General features: G+C 39.1%; 2 protein-coding genes across 2 annotated transcripts; one reads left to right on the forward strand and one right to left on the reverse strand.

Moving 5' to 3' along the window:
- Nucleotides 1-519: 519 nt before the first annotated feature.
- ntmt1 (N-terminal Xaa-Pro-Lys N-methyltransferase 1) lies at nt 520-5,339 on the forward strand. The gene is made up of 4 exons (XM_053339785.1): nt 520-564; nt 2,244-2,403; nt 3,998-4,250; nt 4,981-5,339. Exons 2-4 carry the CDS (start codon nt 2,245-2,247, stop codon nt 5,235-5,237), a joined length of 669 nt encoding a protein of 222 aa, XP_053195760.1. The 5' UTR covers nt 520-564; nt 2,244; the 3' UTR covers nt 5,238-5,339.
- Nucleotides 5,340-6,889: 1,550 nt separating this feature from the next.
- Nucleotides 6,890-18,567, reverse strand: ndor1 (NADPH dependent diflavin oxidoreductase 1). Its single transcript, XM_053339776.1, has 15 exons — nt 18,476-18,567; nt 16,155-16,294; nt 14,393-14,470; nt 14,198-14,295; nt 14,007-14,105; nt 13,092-13,193; nt 12,789-12,992; nt 12,451-12,578; nt 11,163-11,374; nt 10,949-11,056; nt 10,722-10,836; nt 9,525-9,671; nt 9,302-9,420; nt 8,979-9,073; nt 6,890-7,847 (listed from the first exon to the last, which is right to left on the reverse strand). The coding sequence occupies exons 2-15, from the start codon at nt 16,287-16,289 to the stop codon at nt 7,703-7,705; spliced, it is 1,785 nt and encodes a 594-aa protein (XP_053195751.1). The 5' UTR covers nt 16,290-16,294; nt 18,476-18,567; the 3' UTR covers nt 6,890-7,702.
- Nucleotides 18,568-18,597: the final 30 nt, after the last annotated feature.

Below are 18,597 nucleotides of genomic sequence, written 5' to 3' on the forward strand. Positions count from 1 at the left end.
GTGAAATGAAGTCTGCAACTACTGCTCTTATTCCTATATTTATGACTGCCACTTTTATATTCTCTTTTTTATCCATAGTGTCTTTTATGTGTCTCATTGTATGTTGTTTTATGTTTATATTGACTGTTCAGCCACTGTAGACACACAATTCCGTTGTACTGTTGTGCAATGACAATAAAGGTATTGAATTTAAATTAGAATAATATAAGTCCCTGTTTGTTAGTTTTTATTTCCCCTCAGTTTCAGTATTTTGGATTTTTTTTTTTACATTCTCTCCACACTAACATTTTCAGAATTAAAAATGTACAAGGACATTTTACTCTGATGGGATTCTTTATGAAAATCATTATTAAAAGTGTGTGTGAGCGTTATGAGTGTGTGTGCTGTAATGCCTGTAGTCACCAGCAGGGGCGCTGCTGTCGCTGCTGTTGCCGCTACCGGCAACCAAATAAGGAAATGACGTTTCGCATGTGGTCCCGCAGAGAAAGTGAAGCTCAGAGACCGGGAGCAGCTTTTAACGAGGGCTAGAGGAGGGTGTGTGGCCTGGAGCGGACTCTAACTGAGGTATGTATCAATATGAAAATTCGCTTTTATGAAAGTAAAATCACAGAGTCGGTATTCAGAGACAGAGCTGTCCGCAGCTAACATTAACTAGCGAGCTGGATAAAAACTACAACACCTACACATAACTTAGCACATGTCGAGAAATGAACTGTATATATTTACTAACTGTTGATATGAAGAAGACCTCCTTACATTCATCTGTAAAAAAGAAAAGAAAAGAAAAAAACAGTTTATGTTGGAAATAAAACGAGAAAGCTACACGTGTCATCATTCCTAAGGTTTAAGTTGAATTTACAGCTTTCCAACTTTACCCGCTGTACATGAAGGGGTCATGACGTAACTACTCATTGACTGAAGTTATTTCAGTTTGGAGCTTTAAACGTCTTCAACTGAGTGTAATACACAGTTGACTGTCCTTTAAAGGCCATTTCTACACTGTATCATCTATCTGTAGTATATATTATGCTTCAACAATAATGTCATTTCATAATGATTAAATTAATAGAGTAGAATAGAATACAACTTGAATGTTTATTAATGTTTAGTAATGATTATGGTGGTAAAAGTGGGACTGACATGTTGTTTTGAGAAGTTATGTAGTTGTGTGATGTTTAGACTTCTCAATAAAGCTGAATATTAGCACCTGTGAACCACACAAATTAATAATGAGGAAGAGATCTGTGAAATGAAGTCATGTGACAGTTTAAAGTGTGTATTAGTCTCATTCATTCATTCATTCATTCTGTCACTGTGATGTTGATCAGAGCCACAGAGGAAATGTGTGCCCTCTGCCCTGCTCACGAGATGGGTGCTGACAGCTGATCTGCCTCCAAGTGTAGCCAGATTTGGATGCAGCTTGTGTGCACGCGTACATGTGTGTATGTGTGTGTGAGCGTGCAGCAGAGCAGGTGATAGACCTCCAGTCCTCGTCCAACATAGCTGAAGTGTGGCGTTTGATTGTACATCCTTTTACAGAGCTGTATGAATATGGATGAATGGCCTTTAATGACAGTGAGGTGAAGCTTGTAGAGCAGCTGGATGACCACAGCTGACTATAATAAGTAGCCTAGAAACAACACACACACAACTGAAAAATGAAAAGACTTAACTCAAATATGATAAAGGATATGTTCACCATTTTTGAAGTCTGTCTTGAAACAATAGGTACACATATGTAGATTTGAACAGTTTATTCTTGCTGTAATAATTTCTCCTGTTCATACTGACCATTACATTATTAATAAGAATGTAATAAGAACAAGCCTGCAGTATCAAAGTAAATCACTGTTGTCTGGGTGATAAGAAGAGGAAGAAGGTGACAGAAAGTGACAGATGTAAAGGAGTAAATGTGCTGTTAATCTATAATTGTTCAATGTATTAGTTTTTGTTAGGTTGTGTAAGGCTTATTTCACAGTTAAAGTATCATCATTAATTTGACATCAAATGACAGTTAAAGGTATGTTTACATCACAGCTGACTCACTATTAAATGGGAAACCAGACTGTTCCCTTCATTAGAAAAACTATATGAAGGAACCATGAAGGCATCACAGTTTTAGATCATGTCATATCTTCTGTTCCTGCTGCTGCTGTCTATGTTATTATCATCATGATGTGAAGAGTTATAGTTTTAGTACATCTTCCTCTAATTGAAGTGTGTGCTCTGTGGATTGTTGACAGGATGGGCGACATAGCAGAGAATAAAACGAGCTTCTACTCCAATGCTGAGGTCTACTGGAAGGAGGTTCCTCCCACAGTGGACGGCATGCTGGGAGGATACGGCAGCATCTCCAACATCGACATCAACGGATCCAAAGCTTTCCTGCAGAAGTTCCTCGGTGTAAGGAACTCTAATAAGATACAGTTCATGTGTCAGGCTGTTTGTTGACCTATGGGGTGAAGGTATGCTGACTTGGGTGTGCTCCAGAGATGTGGCTTCCAGTCACATGACCTGTGCCTTATGGAATCATAAATCAGATTAATTTAGACTTGAGGAAATCAAAAAAGACTCGACTAAACAGCAACAACTCATAACAACAATTAGACTTTAGTCTCCTGGAACATTATAAAATGTGTGAATGGGCTTGTCACAATAATTATCAACTTATCATACAATAACATAATTATCATCATCATGACTATATATGGACTTATCATATGATACATGGACATTTAACCTCAGTATTACCACACTTCACATTAGCAGCTAAGATGCTATTCATGTTACATTAGCTAAGCTAGTAGTGTCCTCCATTCCTCACTGTGTAGTCCTGAGTGGAGACTGTAGAAGAATTCAAGGGAAATAACTCTGTCCCCAACCATGATGACAGTCTGTGTTTTTACACAAGACCCCCCCCCCCCCCCCTTACATTATTATACTATTATATTATCATTATATCAGTGGTATAAAATGATCTTCAAATGATAATAATATCATTTATCGCGATTATTTCTGGGACAATATATCGTCCAACAAAAGTAGTTATTGAGATAGGTCTTATCAAGTTGCATTATGGGAACTGTAGGATTATGTGTTCTTGGAGTATGACCCGTATTAGTGACTAAAAATTGATATTTATATCCGCTTCTGCTGCGTCATTTTATCAGGTCTACACATTAAGTGAATTAATTGCTTGAACATGTTGCACGAACAGAGGAAAAGTGTGTGAGTAGTATCAAAGTTATATACATATCATTTATCATACATTATTCCTGTTCATTTACTATACTAACTTTTTATTAATATAGAGTTGTGTTAAATTAGGTGACAGGCACATAGTCAATGTTTAGTACTCAGAGACTAAGTGTAGGACTTGACTGGACTTGAGACTTGTTGGTCTTGGGACTTGATTCAGAACTTCTATCATCAATATTTGAGGTGTAATGGTGACTTGCAGAACAAAAACTGTGTTCCACTCTGATGAGAAAGACTTTGTGTAAAGAACAGTGGAGGTGTGGATTCCAATCAGATCAAATAAGACAAACAGCTGTTTAAAAAGTAACCTCATCATCCAGTCACACTGTATGTAGCGTCTCCTGCTCAGTGTTTAGCTGCTCTTTGATACAAATTAACCAAGATGCTGAGCAGGGCAAAAAAATAGTATCAGTCTCTAGCCAAATATTGGTAAAATATGCAAGTGTCTGCTAGATTTGCTTCACTCAGCAGCCAAAAAAAAAAAAAAAAAAGCAATGGTAACCTGTTGATTGGCTGCTAACATTTAAACATTCACTAAACATTGGGCTGTTAGGGTTAATTATATAGTTAGTTTTGCACTCTGCTGCTGAATAATTAAGAAAAACAGTTTAATATAGAAAATTGTCATTTTTATCCAGTCAGCATGCAGATACCTTGTATTGCATACAGGTCACAATGTTTAAGGTACAAACTGATTAAATTATATACTTTCTGTGTGTGTGTGTGTGTGGCTCTGAAGGATGGGGAGGGGAAGACGAGCCCAGGCTGCGCTCTGGACTGTGGCGCTGGCATTGGCAGGATCAGCAAGCGTTTACTGCTGCCTCTGTTCAAGACAGTGGACCTGGTGGACGTGACGCAGGAGTTCCTGGACAAAGCCAAGCCGTACCTGGGAGACGACAGCAAGAGAGTGGGTCACTACTACTGCAGCGGCCTGCAGGAGTTTGTACCAGAGAGTGGACGCTATGATGTCATCTGGATCCAATGGGTCATCGGTGAGTGCGGGAAAATGAAGACAGGAAATAGTCAGGTTGATTGTTCAGGCTTTGTCTAGATGCAGCTGTAGTCATTATTCACAGCTGGAGTCATTTTTTCCAGTAGAAGTAATGCAGCCAATGAGAGCTGAAAACATCACAGTAAAAGTTTGGTTTGATATTGATTGGTTCACAAGATATACTGTTGAAAGTTGAGAATCACTTTTTTCAAGGTCTTAACCCTCCTGTTGTCCTCAAGTCAAGGAAGGAAGGAAGGAAGGAAGGCAGGAAAGGAAAAGAGGGAGGAAGGGAGAAGGAAGGAGGAAGGAGGAATGGATAAAGAAGGAAGGAAAGGAGGGAGGGAGGAAGGGAGGGAGGAAGAAGGACGGAAAGGAGGGGAGGAAGAAGGAAGGAAAGGAGGGGAGGAAGGGAAAAAGAACGAAGGAAGAAGGAAGGGAGAAAAGAGGAAGGAAGAAGGAAGGGAGGAAGGAAAGAAGGAACGGTCAAAACAGATGGAGTTAATTTGACCTGGGAGGACGACACAAAGGTTAAATAGCTTTTTGACTTACTTAAAAAATGAAAGTCCAAAAAATAGTAGTATAAAAATTAAAGTCACTTTTTCTTGTAAAGACCTTAGTGTGCTTCATATGAATAATAAACTATATACAACTTATGACTCATACAGTAACCTCACCCAGAGGTCACTGCTATACAATCAGCATCTTCTGACCCTCTCTTCTGCCCCCTACAGGCCACCTGACAGACGACCACCTGGTGGAGTTCCTGCGCCGCTGCCAGAAAGCCCTGCGGCCCAACGGCCTCATCGTCATCAAGGACAACGTGTCGTACGAGGGAGTGGTGCCCGACGACGTGGACAGCAGCGTCTGCAGAGACCTGGAGATAGTTCACCGCCTGGTAGCCAAAGCGGGTCTGCAAATCCTGCACCAGGAACAGCAGGCCGACTTTCCTAAGGAGATCTACCAAGTCCACACACTGGCTCTCAGATAGAACTGCTGGATTTCTTGACATGGAAAAAGTCCATTTATTATCTGTTTAGAAAGAATATGCGGTTTGACGTGTTTGTGCAATGTGTGTGTGTGTGTGTGTGTGTGTGTGTCTTCTGCTCTGTGCTTTACAGAACTGTACCAGACTACAGCATCGCTCCCACACACACACAGTTTACAGTTATTTATTATTTTTTTACACATTTTCGGGAGCTCAACATCACGTCCTCCTTCAGGTGTGAGTGCAGGACAGTGTGATAGAACATAATGATCATGTGACTGTACCTCAGCCTGGACGTCCACTGGAAGCTGCTGCAGAGAATCTAATAATGTTCATATTGAGTCTCTCATTGAAAACACAATGTTGTAACGGGCTGTGATTTTAATTAGTCTTTGTATTTGTATTTCTAGAACAGTGTCTATTAGAAATGATTCATTGATTAGTCAATCAACAAAATAACTGATATTTTGATAATCAGCTTATTGTTGGAGTCGTTTTTCAAGCACAAAAGTCAAATATTTGCTTGTTCCAGCATGTGAGGATGATCTGCTCAACCTAGTTTTATATCAGTGTTGTTCTGACAAACAATTTAAAGACCTTGGACTCTTGGATGTGCATTTTTTAAAACATTTCTCACCTTTTAAAGACAATACAACAAACTGGTTAATTGAGAAAACAGTTTTTAACAACAGAAGTCTTGGAATTCATGTCCACTGACAATAAGCACAGATGTTTTTACACATTGTAAATCGATGCTTCAGTGAGCTGCTCCAGTATAAACCGAGCAGAATGCAGAGGAGCAGAGCCTCTCCTCTACACAACCTTGTCAACACAGCAGATCACAGAGGAGCAGCGACTACAGCCGTGCCTCATGAAGTCAGTGCTGTGTGATGAACCTGTTTACCTCAGGAAGCTCAAAGATAAAGATAAACACATGAGGAAATGAAGATGATGTGTGTGTTCTTTCTCTCCAGTTCATTTGACGAGGCACATTTCAGAGATCGATATATTACACTTAGAACAAATACCAGCTGTTCAGTGAAGCTGTATGATCAGAGTGTGAATGTTAGGAAGTCAAACCCACACACATGGAGATAGTCTAGATTCTCATCAGTTAATATCAGTCTCTTAACCTGCTGTCAATATTAAAATGAAATCAATCAAACAAATTTAAAATTCATCTTCCATTTGTGTGCACAAGTTGTACAAACACATTAAAATAGAACTCATTTCATTTAATTTTCATGTTTGAAAAATAATACAAACTAAACATGATGATACTTTTTTTTAGTTGCAGCCCAAACATTTAAAAAAAGTTGTTTGTCTTAAATTTTTGTGCATTTCTATTAAAAATGAAATGAAAAGACATTTTAGAATCTAGAAAGGAAATGATTATATTTTAATTCAGTTTGAGGTTAAACATGTCACTTTCTGCAATAAAGACACTTAAAACATGACAATAAAAATACAGTCAGACGTCATGCTCACACAAATGGAAAATTACATTTCTATTTGATTAAAAGTTTTAATATAGTCAGCCCTCAACTTCCATACTGAGTGGCTAATTGGATTTTTTGCCTTGCTGCCAAATTAGCAGCATCTGCAGGGAACAGTCCTCAGATCTGTGTGTGTGTGTGTGTGTGAGAGAGAGAAAGACTAATGTTCAGTCTCCTTCAGTTCATGTCTGAGTGATATTCTGGTCTGCAGGATGTTGAGAGGATGAAGCTCAGTCTGAGGCCTTTGATACATCTCTCATCCTCTAACAGAATCTGAGCGATGACTCAAAAAACGTTGATTTTCACAAATAACTAAATTGTTCTTAATCTGATTAGTTTCCATTTTCAATAAATGACTGTAGAACTGAGACAAAAGCCAAACAAGTGTCATTTTCAGATTATACTTTATTATGTCATACTGGGTGCTGCTGCGCCATTGGTCCCTTATACTGTAGGTCAGCCAGTTTACAGATTGTGTAACTGTAACATTTGTGTCATAAGTGATTATAAGCAGTGAAAATAGGAACCTTAAAGGCATATGACAGAGTGGGAGAGACAATTGATTGATAAGAATCTGTTGGCTAAGGCAACATTTAAAGTTGGGCAATTATGTGACTGAGAATAAAAGTGCACTGAAGCACCGTATAGAAAAGTGGGAGGCAGATGTATTGATTGGTATTTTCTTGATCAGTCATTGAACACTTGTCTCCCACACAGTGAAATACAGGAAGTACATGATCCTGACATCTGTAATGTTCCTGCTCATTGGTTTATATGTCTCTGCATGCAGTCCATATACATACATCTAACACTAATATGAGTATATTTGGCTCTGGTTTGGCTCTTCTTTTATTCAGTGTGTCTGGCTATCTTTTACACTTTGATGACAGCAGTGATTGTATTATACTCAACATGGCGGCAGCAGCTGAAGGTGAAGAGTTGAGGTCATGTGATCAGGACCAGGTCACGTGATCAGGACCAGGTCTCGCTCTGGAGACGGCCCGTCCTCTCCATGGCTTCCAGCATCTGCTCTGCTTCCTCCTCGGACACTCCTCCCTCCTGCTGGAAGCCTTCTTTCAGTGCATCTCGTACGCTGGCAGGCATCTGTTTAGCATTGCTGCTCACAGACAAGATCATTCACAGCTGATTTACTGTTTGTACTGTAAAAACTACAGTGTCCAGCTGTTTCAGGAAATGACTTATTCATGTTTTTAAAAATTGTGAGCTGTTTTAAATATTCATATCTTCCAGATTTATATCTAGTGTGTGAGCCATAGACACTGTAGAGCAGTCAGAGAGTACTGACAGAAGAGACACTGAGCCTCATGCAAGAAGCCATATATGAACATATTCCCTCTTATTTCTTCTGATTATGTTAGTACTCACTGATTTCTGCCATTCACCAGTGTTTCCTTAATTTTTACTCTTCTGTTAGGTAAGAGGAGGTTTTAGCACTCATTGTACCAAAATAATAAAATCACATCTCACACTCACAGTTCAAAAATTGTTTGTCTAATGCAAAGAAATATAAGTTTAAATTTGAGGAACATAAAAAACACAAATATCATATAATCAAAGTTAGATGATGTTTCAGAGTAATTATAATAATTAGATTATTACATTTGTGGGCTAAAGAAATGCATTTGGTCGATTGAACCCTATCAGCACTATAAGTTTCAGTTTATTTCACATTATGTCAATTTCATTACTGCTAACTTCTTTTTTTTGGTGACATCTCTCTGATACCTGGACACCTGCTCTTATATAGTGTATAGTATAGTATAGGGAGAGTCACCTGTGCTTCTAACAAACAATCAACCACATGTCTCCAATTTAAGATCATGTGGGCTTCATCATTCAGCACAGCTGGGTAAAAGTAGATTTGGGTGCTTATGAATGTTTGATGCATCTCTCTTATTTTTTCTCTTAATAGAAATTGAAGATAATGTTACAGCATGAGACCTAATGTTGCCCCTTAATCTTAATTGATGGGAATCATTAACAATATGAAATAACAGCAGACTAGAGCAGAGTGGAGGGGGGAAGAGATGGCACTCCCTCACCTCTTACCTCTTAGTATAAATGTCTCAGTGAATAGTCAGGGTACAATTTTATCCTATAACTGTTACAGCTGTTTGAGTTTAACGACTGTAATCAGGGACTTCTTTCAAGAGAGGGATTATGAGAAGAGTTCTCCACAGAGACATGAATCAGCATAAATACTCGGATGTGAATGAAGCAGACTTACCCAGCGATGTAGAAGCAGCCTCCTTTATTTGTAATCAGGTCCCACAGGAGCTCAGAATTCTCCCTCACACGCTGCTGCACGTACACTTTATCCTCCTGAACACACACACAATGCAACCTGGGTATTGTAGTAAAAGTTGAAAAGTGTTGTGGCTTAACTTTGAGCCTGAAAAATGTCAACTCCACACACTCACATGTACATATATAAAGTTCTGTCCACCCTATAAGTCAAAATGTGATGATGTGTGTGTGTATATAGTGTGTGTGTGTGTGTGTATATATGTATATATATATATATAGTGTGTGTGTGTGTGTGTGTCTGACCTGGTCTCGTGAGAAGGCGGTGAAGAGTTTCAGCTGTCCCACCTTCATCATCTCCTCCCACTCTGAACTGAAGTAGAAGTCTTTGGCCTCGGATCGACAGCCGAAGAACAAGACGTTGGCTGAGCGGCGGGGAGACAAACAGGAAGAGGAGTGTGATGTCAGAGCTGTGATGATGATGGGAGGTGAACATGAGAGTCAGACACAGAAAGGTCAAAGGTCTCACCGTATTTTCCCTCAGCAGTCCTCTCTTGTACAGCAGACCTGAAGGGTGCCACTCCTGTTCCAGGTCCCACCATTATCACAGGGGTTTCCTTCTGTGTGGGGAACTTCAGAGTTCCCTTCTTCACCCACAGAGGCACGTACACCTCTCCTACAACAACAACAACAACAACAACAACAACAACAACAACATTAAGAACTTTATCAAAACTGGATCATGACGAGGACAAGCTTCCATATCATTTTCAAAGCTATGTTTACTATTAACTGCCGTTTTAGTTTATTTCTAACATTCAGATTTCCAGAGTTTATCTACCAACATTAAAGAGCAAATATTTCGAAGTTTTCATTTTAAACTTTTCATTTTAAACTTTTAGGCTCACAGTTCAAAAAAACTCCTTATTTATCTTCTACTGGTCCTTTAAGCAGCCCCTCAGTTCAGCCTCTGTCTATTAACAGACCATTTTAGCTCCTGTCTCTTTAAGGCCCACCTCTGTTCTGATTGGCCAGCTTTCTGGCCTGTATCAAAGTAGTGTTAAGTTACCACTGATTTCCTGCTTTACTGCTTCATATTAAAAGCTTTTATATTACTAAATAATGGGAGACTTTTATTGTAAAGAATTCACGGGAAATTAAAACCTAAAAGAAGCGCTAATCCAGTGAGAGCTAATTCACCATGCTAATATGCTCACAGTGACATGCTAACTCTTTTGCAAATGAGACCTGGCCAAGACAGAACAACACCACAACAACAACAACAGAGTAACAATATATATAAAAAGTGTTTTTACAAATCATTCTGATTGTAACATGGATGCTGTCAAATTTCACACATGTTACACATCAACCTCATGATGGCACAAGAGGAAAAGTAAGAGAACCACCACAGTCATCAGGATTCATCCTCTGGAAACCATGAATATCTGTACAAAATTTCATGACAACCTATCCAATAGCTTTTGAGATATTTCAGTCAGGTGGTGGTGGACCAATCATCCAATGGACACCCTCTCTAGAAAACTAAAACACTGCAGGACTCACAACAGATGAGTCAGATTTGTATCAACCTCTGGAGGTCATGATTATGAATATAAATATCTATATGAAATGAAGCCAAACACTCCAACTAATAAGAGCTAAGTATTCTGAGGCTGATGTATGAGTATAGTTGATTTGAGTGTTGTACAGTGTGGTGACAGACCTTGTGCAGGATCCAGGGAGGCTAACCAGCTGGAGCAGAGTCCTCTTCGTGGTTTAAACATCTTGGTTTTGTAAGAGACCACAGCGACCAGGATCTGAAGCCTGTGTGGGTGAGCCTGTGAGGAGAGAAGACCGCTCTGAAATACACCTGCTACATTTCACTCACACTTCTCATGTTTCTCAATTTTCAATAGCAGTTAAATAGTTGTTTGTGATTGGTTGAGCTACCAGGAGAGAAGAGGCGATGGAGAAAGAGCGAGGCTGGATCTCAGGGAAAAGGTCCAAGAGGTAGTCCGCTTTGAGTTCTGCTGTAGTATGAGGGAAATCTGCCAACACCTGCAGCAGTAACAACACGCTCAATAAGCAAATAAAGGACACGTTTATATATTCAAATGTATCCTTTCAAAATAAGGGAATAAAAAAAAAGGTTAAATTGTCGGACCTCCAGTGCGGTGCGTCGAGGTCGGTTGCAGTAGCTGTGCAGTTCGTCCTGGCCGGCCGCTGAACTGAACTCCACCAGCTTCTCCTGCTCCAGCTCGTTAGTGGAGAATGTAGACAGCAGTTCGAAGAAGGAACGGCGAGGCACGGCGGCGATGTCCAGGTAGCTCTCCACCAGGTGGCGCACTGTGCAGGGCTGAGGAAGCCTGGCTGGGACTGAGTGAGTACACAGAGACATGGTGACGACTCAACAGTCACAAGTATTATATGGTGACAATTTTGCTTTAAAGATGCAATAATCAATATTTAGCTCTGCCGCACATTGTTTTTTTTTCAGTCTCATCACTCTCAACCTGAGTAGCAGTTTTCTGTGTAGAAGTTCTCATAAACCCAGAACAGAGTGGAACATTTAGTCACTACATATTTTTGTAGGAGCTGATGGAGGACAGATTCATCATGTGTAGTAGTTTGCTTGCTCGAGAGAGGCTGGTCAGCTGGGGGCATGTGATTGGCTCAATGGTGAGGAGGCCGGGATTGACTTCAATAAAATGCAAAGTAACATTATGGAAAAAAAGTGACATTATAAAAAGTATCACTATGACATGAAATGTGTCATGAAATTAAAGTGTAATTAGGATTTTATTTTATTTTTTAAAAAAGAACTCCATTATTATGAAAAAAGGAACTGTGAAATGACTATAATTTCATAGCTATACATTTATTATATATCAGATATACTTTACATATACAGCATATTTCACATTTTCCTACATTACTAACTTATTCATATATTATTATTTTACTTTCTGTAATTACTTAAAAAATGTACTTGTTTATTTATCTTACAGCATTTATTTCATAATATCTTATTTATTTATTTATTTATTTATTGTTCAACACTTCATATCATAAAGGCTCACTTAAATTATTATGAAAAAAGGAATGGTGAAATTATACAGTAAACACTATATTTAACATTTTCTTTCATACTAATTTACTTTCTTTATTTCTTAATTGACTTTAAAACATTTAATATTGGACACTTCATATCATAAAGGCTCATAGCTGTTAATAGCCAGTAACAGTGGTGTTAATGTGATGAGGTCATGAGTCATAAACCTTCATTGAAATGAGATGATTTGATGGACCAAAAGTCATTCTCACACACACACACACACACACACACACACACACACACACACACACACACACACACACACACACACACACACACACACACACACACACACACACACACACACACACACACACACACACACACACACACACACCTGCTGTGTTGTCTGTGGGTCTGATAGTGAACGTGGCCTCTGGATCTAATCTGAGCAGCTGACAGAACTGCTGCACGTCTTCTGCTGCGTTACGAGGATACATCATCACCACGTCACCTGCTGCAAACCTACACACAGGTAACACAACTGATGAGTCAGCATTCAACAACAGCTTGATTTTCTTCTTCTATATTTGAAGACTGAAAATTATAAAATAAAAATTAGGAAATCAGTGTAGTGTTTATTTCTATTCATGCTGTGTGGTAGCTGTGACAGAGGAGAAACAAAGTTCTGTGTTTTATATTGAAATGATTAAAACATTATCTAGGTCTACTCACTGGATGTTGGATCCACTGATGTCAAACTCAATGTGCCTCACGTCCTGAAAGTGAGACTGGTCTGTCACTCTCTTATTGGACAGCAGTCTGGCGGGGAAGGGGTGGGACTGAGAGTGGACGGTTTGCTCTGAGGGAATCTTCAACCTGTCCTCCATCTGCTCCTTCATGTCCTCCAGAAAGTGGAAGGTGAACTTTGGAGGGAGTCTGACACGAGAAACAAGCCAGAAACATGAGATTTTAAAAGGACACAAAACAAACTCTTAATAAAAATATGCAACAACAGATAAAGAAGCAGATACTCACGGCTCATCCTCTCTCAGCGGAGTCACCTCTGACAGAGACGGGTGCAGAGCAAACACTTTGGCCCAGAATGATTTCAGCCATGGGTCGATCACAGCGTCTGCTCTGTTTAACACACATTTAAAAAAGAATCATTAAAATGATTAGATTTTGGTATAATAATAACTAATTAATAATTATTACCAATATATAGGGAAAAAAGAATATATGAGGATTTGTCTATTTGCACAATTCTAAATTTGTAACAGTCTCAAACAGTAACGGGGATCTTCAGTTTACTTTATTTTAATTTCAGAGTGAGAGAGAGAGCGAGGGGGAGAGAGAGAGAGAGAGAGAGAGAGAGAGAGAGAGAGAGAGAGAGAGAGAGAGAGAGAGAGAGAGAGAGAGAGAGAGAGAGAGTTTAATTAATGGCCACATGGTGGTGCTGTTGAGTCAGCTTTGTACTAGTATTAATACTAATCAGTTCTGTCAGTTCTATCATGACCCAGAGCCAAAAAACTAATACAAATATTTTCTCAAATCTTTGATGTAGTTTTGAGATAAAGAGGTAAAATGTTAGAAAGACAATTATTTAATAAAAATATAACAGCTACAGAGATTGAAGAATATTTTATCAGTTCCCTGCTGCAATTTAACTAAATGTATATTCCACTTATCATTTTGTGGCACACCTACCTCAGTAGTTAATTATAACTAGTAGTTATGAAATATTATGTGACATAATTATAATAACCTGGACCTACTATTGTAACTCTTTGACATGTTACTGCTTACAAATCTCAGTTAGAGACAGAAACATGATATGAGGATCAAACCTGACAGAACACAGGAACTAAATCATCCATAACACTGTGAAAAAAATCAGTACAACTTTACAGCAGATAATGAGATGCTGAAGAAGAATGTGATGTTTCTTACCCGAGGTCATGCTGGTCGTCTGCTAGCCCGACAGGAAGTAACACGGTGGCGCCCAGCTGCATGACACGCTTATGAAGCTTCTTAGCCACGAAATTAAACCTGCAGACAAAACAGCCAGATGCTATCTTTTTTTACAAAGAACATGAGTCACTCTGATTGTGTGAACTGTGAGAAAGCTGAAAAACACTAACTTTGGATAGGAGGAATCCCCCAGACCCAGTATGGCACAGTCCAGCCGACACAGAGATCCTACAGGTAAAGACTTCCTGAAGATAAACCTCCAGAAGTTCTTTAGAGACCAGAAGACACACATGAACAAGGCTGAACTTGTGCACATTTATGGTTGTTACCTTTTCTTATGTTAGACATTTAGCATCTATTGTTACCTTCATATTATCAGGAGGGTCTCCTTGACCAGTGGTGGCGCACACAAAAACAACCAGAGACTCTGAGATCAAGTTGGCCTGTTAAATGAGAGGAAACACACACTTTAAAGACTGTGTAAAGTGAATTCAGACATTTTCTTCTAAACACATTAAATAGGTCATAAATGTATTTCTAAAAAAGGTGTAAAAAGCATTTCAACCCATAAGATTTGAATTGTGGAGCTAGGCTTCACAAACTGTGTTTCAAGATTTCTACAGAGGTGGGTAGAGTAGCCAAAAATTGTACTCAAGTAAAAGTACTGTTACTTCAGAATAATATGACTCAAGTAGAAGTAAAAAGTAATCATCCAAATGAGTAAGAGTAAAAAAGTGCTTGGTGAAAAAACTACTCAAGTACTGAGTAACTGTTGAGTAACATCTGATTTATTTGTTAACACAAGCATTCAATCAGACAGACAAAAATACTAAATAATCACCTTCAGGCAAATTAGAGTTCATCCAATCAATAAAATAATAAATCAAATTAATTACAAAGCACAAGTAACACAAATTTCCAAACCTGGTACTTTTTCACCAGGCCTGCAGGCTCATAAACTGTGTGTGTGTGTGTGTGTGTGTGTGTGTGTGTGTGTGTGTGTGTGTGTGTGTGTGTGTGTGTGTGGTTGTGTTTGAGTCTGTGTGTTTGTGACAAAACATTGCATAATGTAGCTTCTGTTTCACACGTTTTGTAAGGTAAACATGCTTTCAGTATGAGCCTGTGTCTGCATTGCCGACCGTTGATTCTGACATTTTTCATCCGTTTCTCTTTTTTGTTGCTACAACTGTAAATTGTAAAGCTAACTCGTCCCGCCGCAGAGATTGAGTATGGTCATGCGAGACTGGATGGCTACGTTTGATTGGTGAAACACAGTCACGTGGTAGAGCGTTTAGCGGAAGTCTCTCTCTCTGTCAAAATAAAACATTAAAATCAGGCGTACGCAGGGGAGATAAAAATAATGAGGCGTTGAATACCAAAGGTAAAAAGAAAAGTAACAAGCTCAATGTAGCCTAATGTAGCGGAGTAAGAGTACAGTTTCTTCTTCACAAATCTACTCAAGTAAAAGTAAAAAGTATAGTGATTTAAACGTATATTTTTTTCAAAAACTTACTCAAGTAAATGTAACGGAGTAAATGTAACTCGTTACTACCCACCTCTGGATTTCTGTGTTCAGGATTTAGTGGGCGGATCTGATATGAATCACTGCTGCGTTAGCATAAACCCGCCCCTGCCGCTGTAGAGGTATAAATACATTCAGCACACACTACTACTACAGTCTACTGTTAGCCAGTTAGCTCGAGATAGCAGCCGAGCTAGCCGTCGAGTTAGCCGCCAAGCTAGCCGCCGAGTTAGCAGCTGAGTTAGCAGCAGAAAGCTCTCAGATGTAGCAATGTTTCTGGTAGAGGTGGTGACTTTGACTGACAGGTGACACTTGGTAGGGGGCGGGGTTTCAGCGAACTCAGCGGGCACTCCAACAGCGTTTGGTAGCAGAGAAAGAGACTGAGTTTTACACAACTTTGAAGCCTAATTTCATATGTTTGGCGATTTTTTTAATCATTCAAATTTGGCAGGGTGGTTAACAACACACTTTTCTGTGGTATGTCAAACTCAGAACACATATTTATTCTTACTTTACACGGACTTTAAAGTCTAACAGACTTATAACTCCGCCCCCTCTCTCTCTCTCTCTTTCTCTTTCCTGTCTTTCATTAAAAACACACTCACCACATTGTAGTGATCCAGAGGTAACACTTGAACCTGCAGCCGCCTTCTCTGAGCCTGCCGGGCGATCCTCTGAGCCGTGTCCTGAGCCGTCCCTGTCTGGCTGCCATACAGGACCAGCAGAGACGGGTTGGACATGATCGCTGAAACAGACAAACACATTCCATGCTGATTTATTTAAGAAGGATGAAGACTAGGCTGCTCGGTATCCTGCATTGCAACCTCTGCTACCAGTGTATGAATGTGTGTGAACGGGTGAATGTGACATGTAGTGTAAAGAGCTTTGAGTGGTTGATAATAAGAATAATAACTTTATTTATATAGCACTTTACAGAACAGTGTTACAAAATGCTTTCCAGATAAGATTATAGGTTAAGATTATAAAATATCAAATCATAAAGCAGTAAAAGAAACAATAGTCAAAACCATGAAATAGAGAAGACAGGTAGAAGGAACATCTAGACTCTTGCCTGATGATTTCAGGCAGTGTTCAGGTTAGGGTTTGGGTTAGGGTAAGTCTATAATATAGTTTGGAGAGTCTGTATCAATACAATCTTTAAATCACTTCTAAAACTCACTGTGGAGAGAAGAAATAGAGACATTTCTAGAAATAAATAAGACCCAAGCAGCAGCATTTTGAATTAAATGGAGACAGGAAATTGTCTTCTGGCTCAGCAGAACAGTTCAGAGAATTACAATAGTCCAAACAAGACAAAATAAACGCGTGAATTACTTTTTCAAGGTTGGCAGTGGATGAAAAGGACTTGATTTATGTAATAAACTGAGCTGGAAGAAGCCTGACTGGACTACATTAGATAATCAGCATAAGACTAGAAAGCTGACTATATACACCGCTCAGCCATAACATTAAAACCACCTGCCTAATATTGTATAGGCTGCCTTCATGCCAGAAAAACACCTGTGATTCGTCATAGACTCCAAAAGACAACCCTTCATGGGTTGTCTTTTCTGACTGCTGGTCAGGTCAATTGAGTTATTGTAGAATACTGATGCTTTGTGGTTACATGGGTTTTGGAGGAAATTAGCTATTGGGTTTTCTGCATTGTTGGGCAGAATTTTTTCATAATACAGTGTCTAATCTGCAAGTACTTCCAAAAGTCTCTCGCAGATCATACTCTTGAACTAACTCAACAAAGGATTTCAGAATACCATCTTTAGAGAGATCACCAATTGTTTGAATCTCATTCTCTAGCCATCTTCTCCAGAGTACTGTTTGTTTTCCTATTTTTATTTCTAGGTTGAACCATAATGATGAGGCATATTGCTGTTTGTAATGTGAGAGTTTGTAATGTGTATTTTGTGAACTTTTGCCCAGACCTCCCTTGAGTGTTCAATATTGGATTTATCTCCTTCTCTTTATCATTAGATTGTTGGGACAAGACTTGTATAGGGTGAAAGGGTGTGGCAAGAGTCTCTTCTACGGTGGTCCCTTTTAAGCCAGACACCATTCTGCTCCAATGTTTAGACATCAGGCAGAGCTAGTCCACCTTTATCCTTGGGTGCATACAATTTACTCAGTTTAAATCTGGGCTTTCTCCCTGCCCAAGAAACTCCTTGATGAGATTGTTGTACTGTTTAAAAATAGGATCAGGTATGTTGAGCGGTAGCATCATGGAGATCTAGTTAAATTGTGGGGCTATCTCCATTTTAATAACATTTACTTTGCCATACAGGGTCAGGTTTAACTTCCTTTGTACTTTGTCCCGCTCTGTGTCTGAATATATAACACTGTAACCCCCCGCCACATATACTGAGAGATGAATGAGGATACTGAACTCTAGCTGTATTTGTCACATAGCCAACACATTATCAGAACAATGGCAACCAACCCCTCTGTGTGTGGACATGGACAACACCTATTAAACTGACCTATCCAATACACAAAGGTTGTGCAATTGGATACAATACATTGTGTAAAGTGCCTTTACCAAATATACAGTTATTCTAGATAACAGTAGGATGATTCCTCTATTGACTTTACCTCAGGTCAGTGTACTTTAACGTTACATGACTTTTCTAACACTGACATGTTTGACTTTTATACAGATATTCAATGGACGTACCCTTGACCTCTACCACTAAATATTGAAGCTTTTACAGTAAGTATTAGGTTGCTTTAATAAGAGTAAGTGTGTTAACTATCGAACAGTTAGCTTCTTCTCTTAGTGTTATAAACATGACATTACCGCAGCTAGCCGGAGGGTTAGCTTTAGAGGAAATATGCTCAATTATTTCTTCATATTAATGTTTTCTTCTCTATAAATCACATATATCACACCATACAAGAGAAACGAGGTACTTACAGCCGCTGTCTTTGTCAACAATAACTTTAAAGGATGATAAAAGAGATAAATAAGAAGTGTTCTGACAGAAGCAGACAGCTACTCATCATGAACTCAACCACACGCTTTACGGCAGGATCATT

Source organism: Scomber japonicus, chromosome 19, assembly GCF_027409825.1.
Source record: "Scomber japonicus isolate fScoJap1 chromosome 19, fScoJap1.pri, whole genome shotgun sequence".
In the NCBI taxonomy this organism is placed as follows: domain Eukaryota; kingdom Metazoa; phylum Chordata; class Actinopteri; order Scombriformes; family Scombridae; genus Scomber; species Scomber japonicus.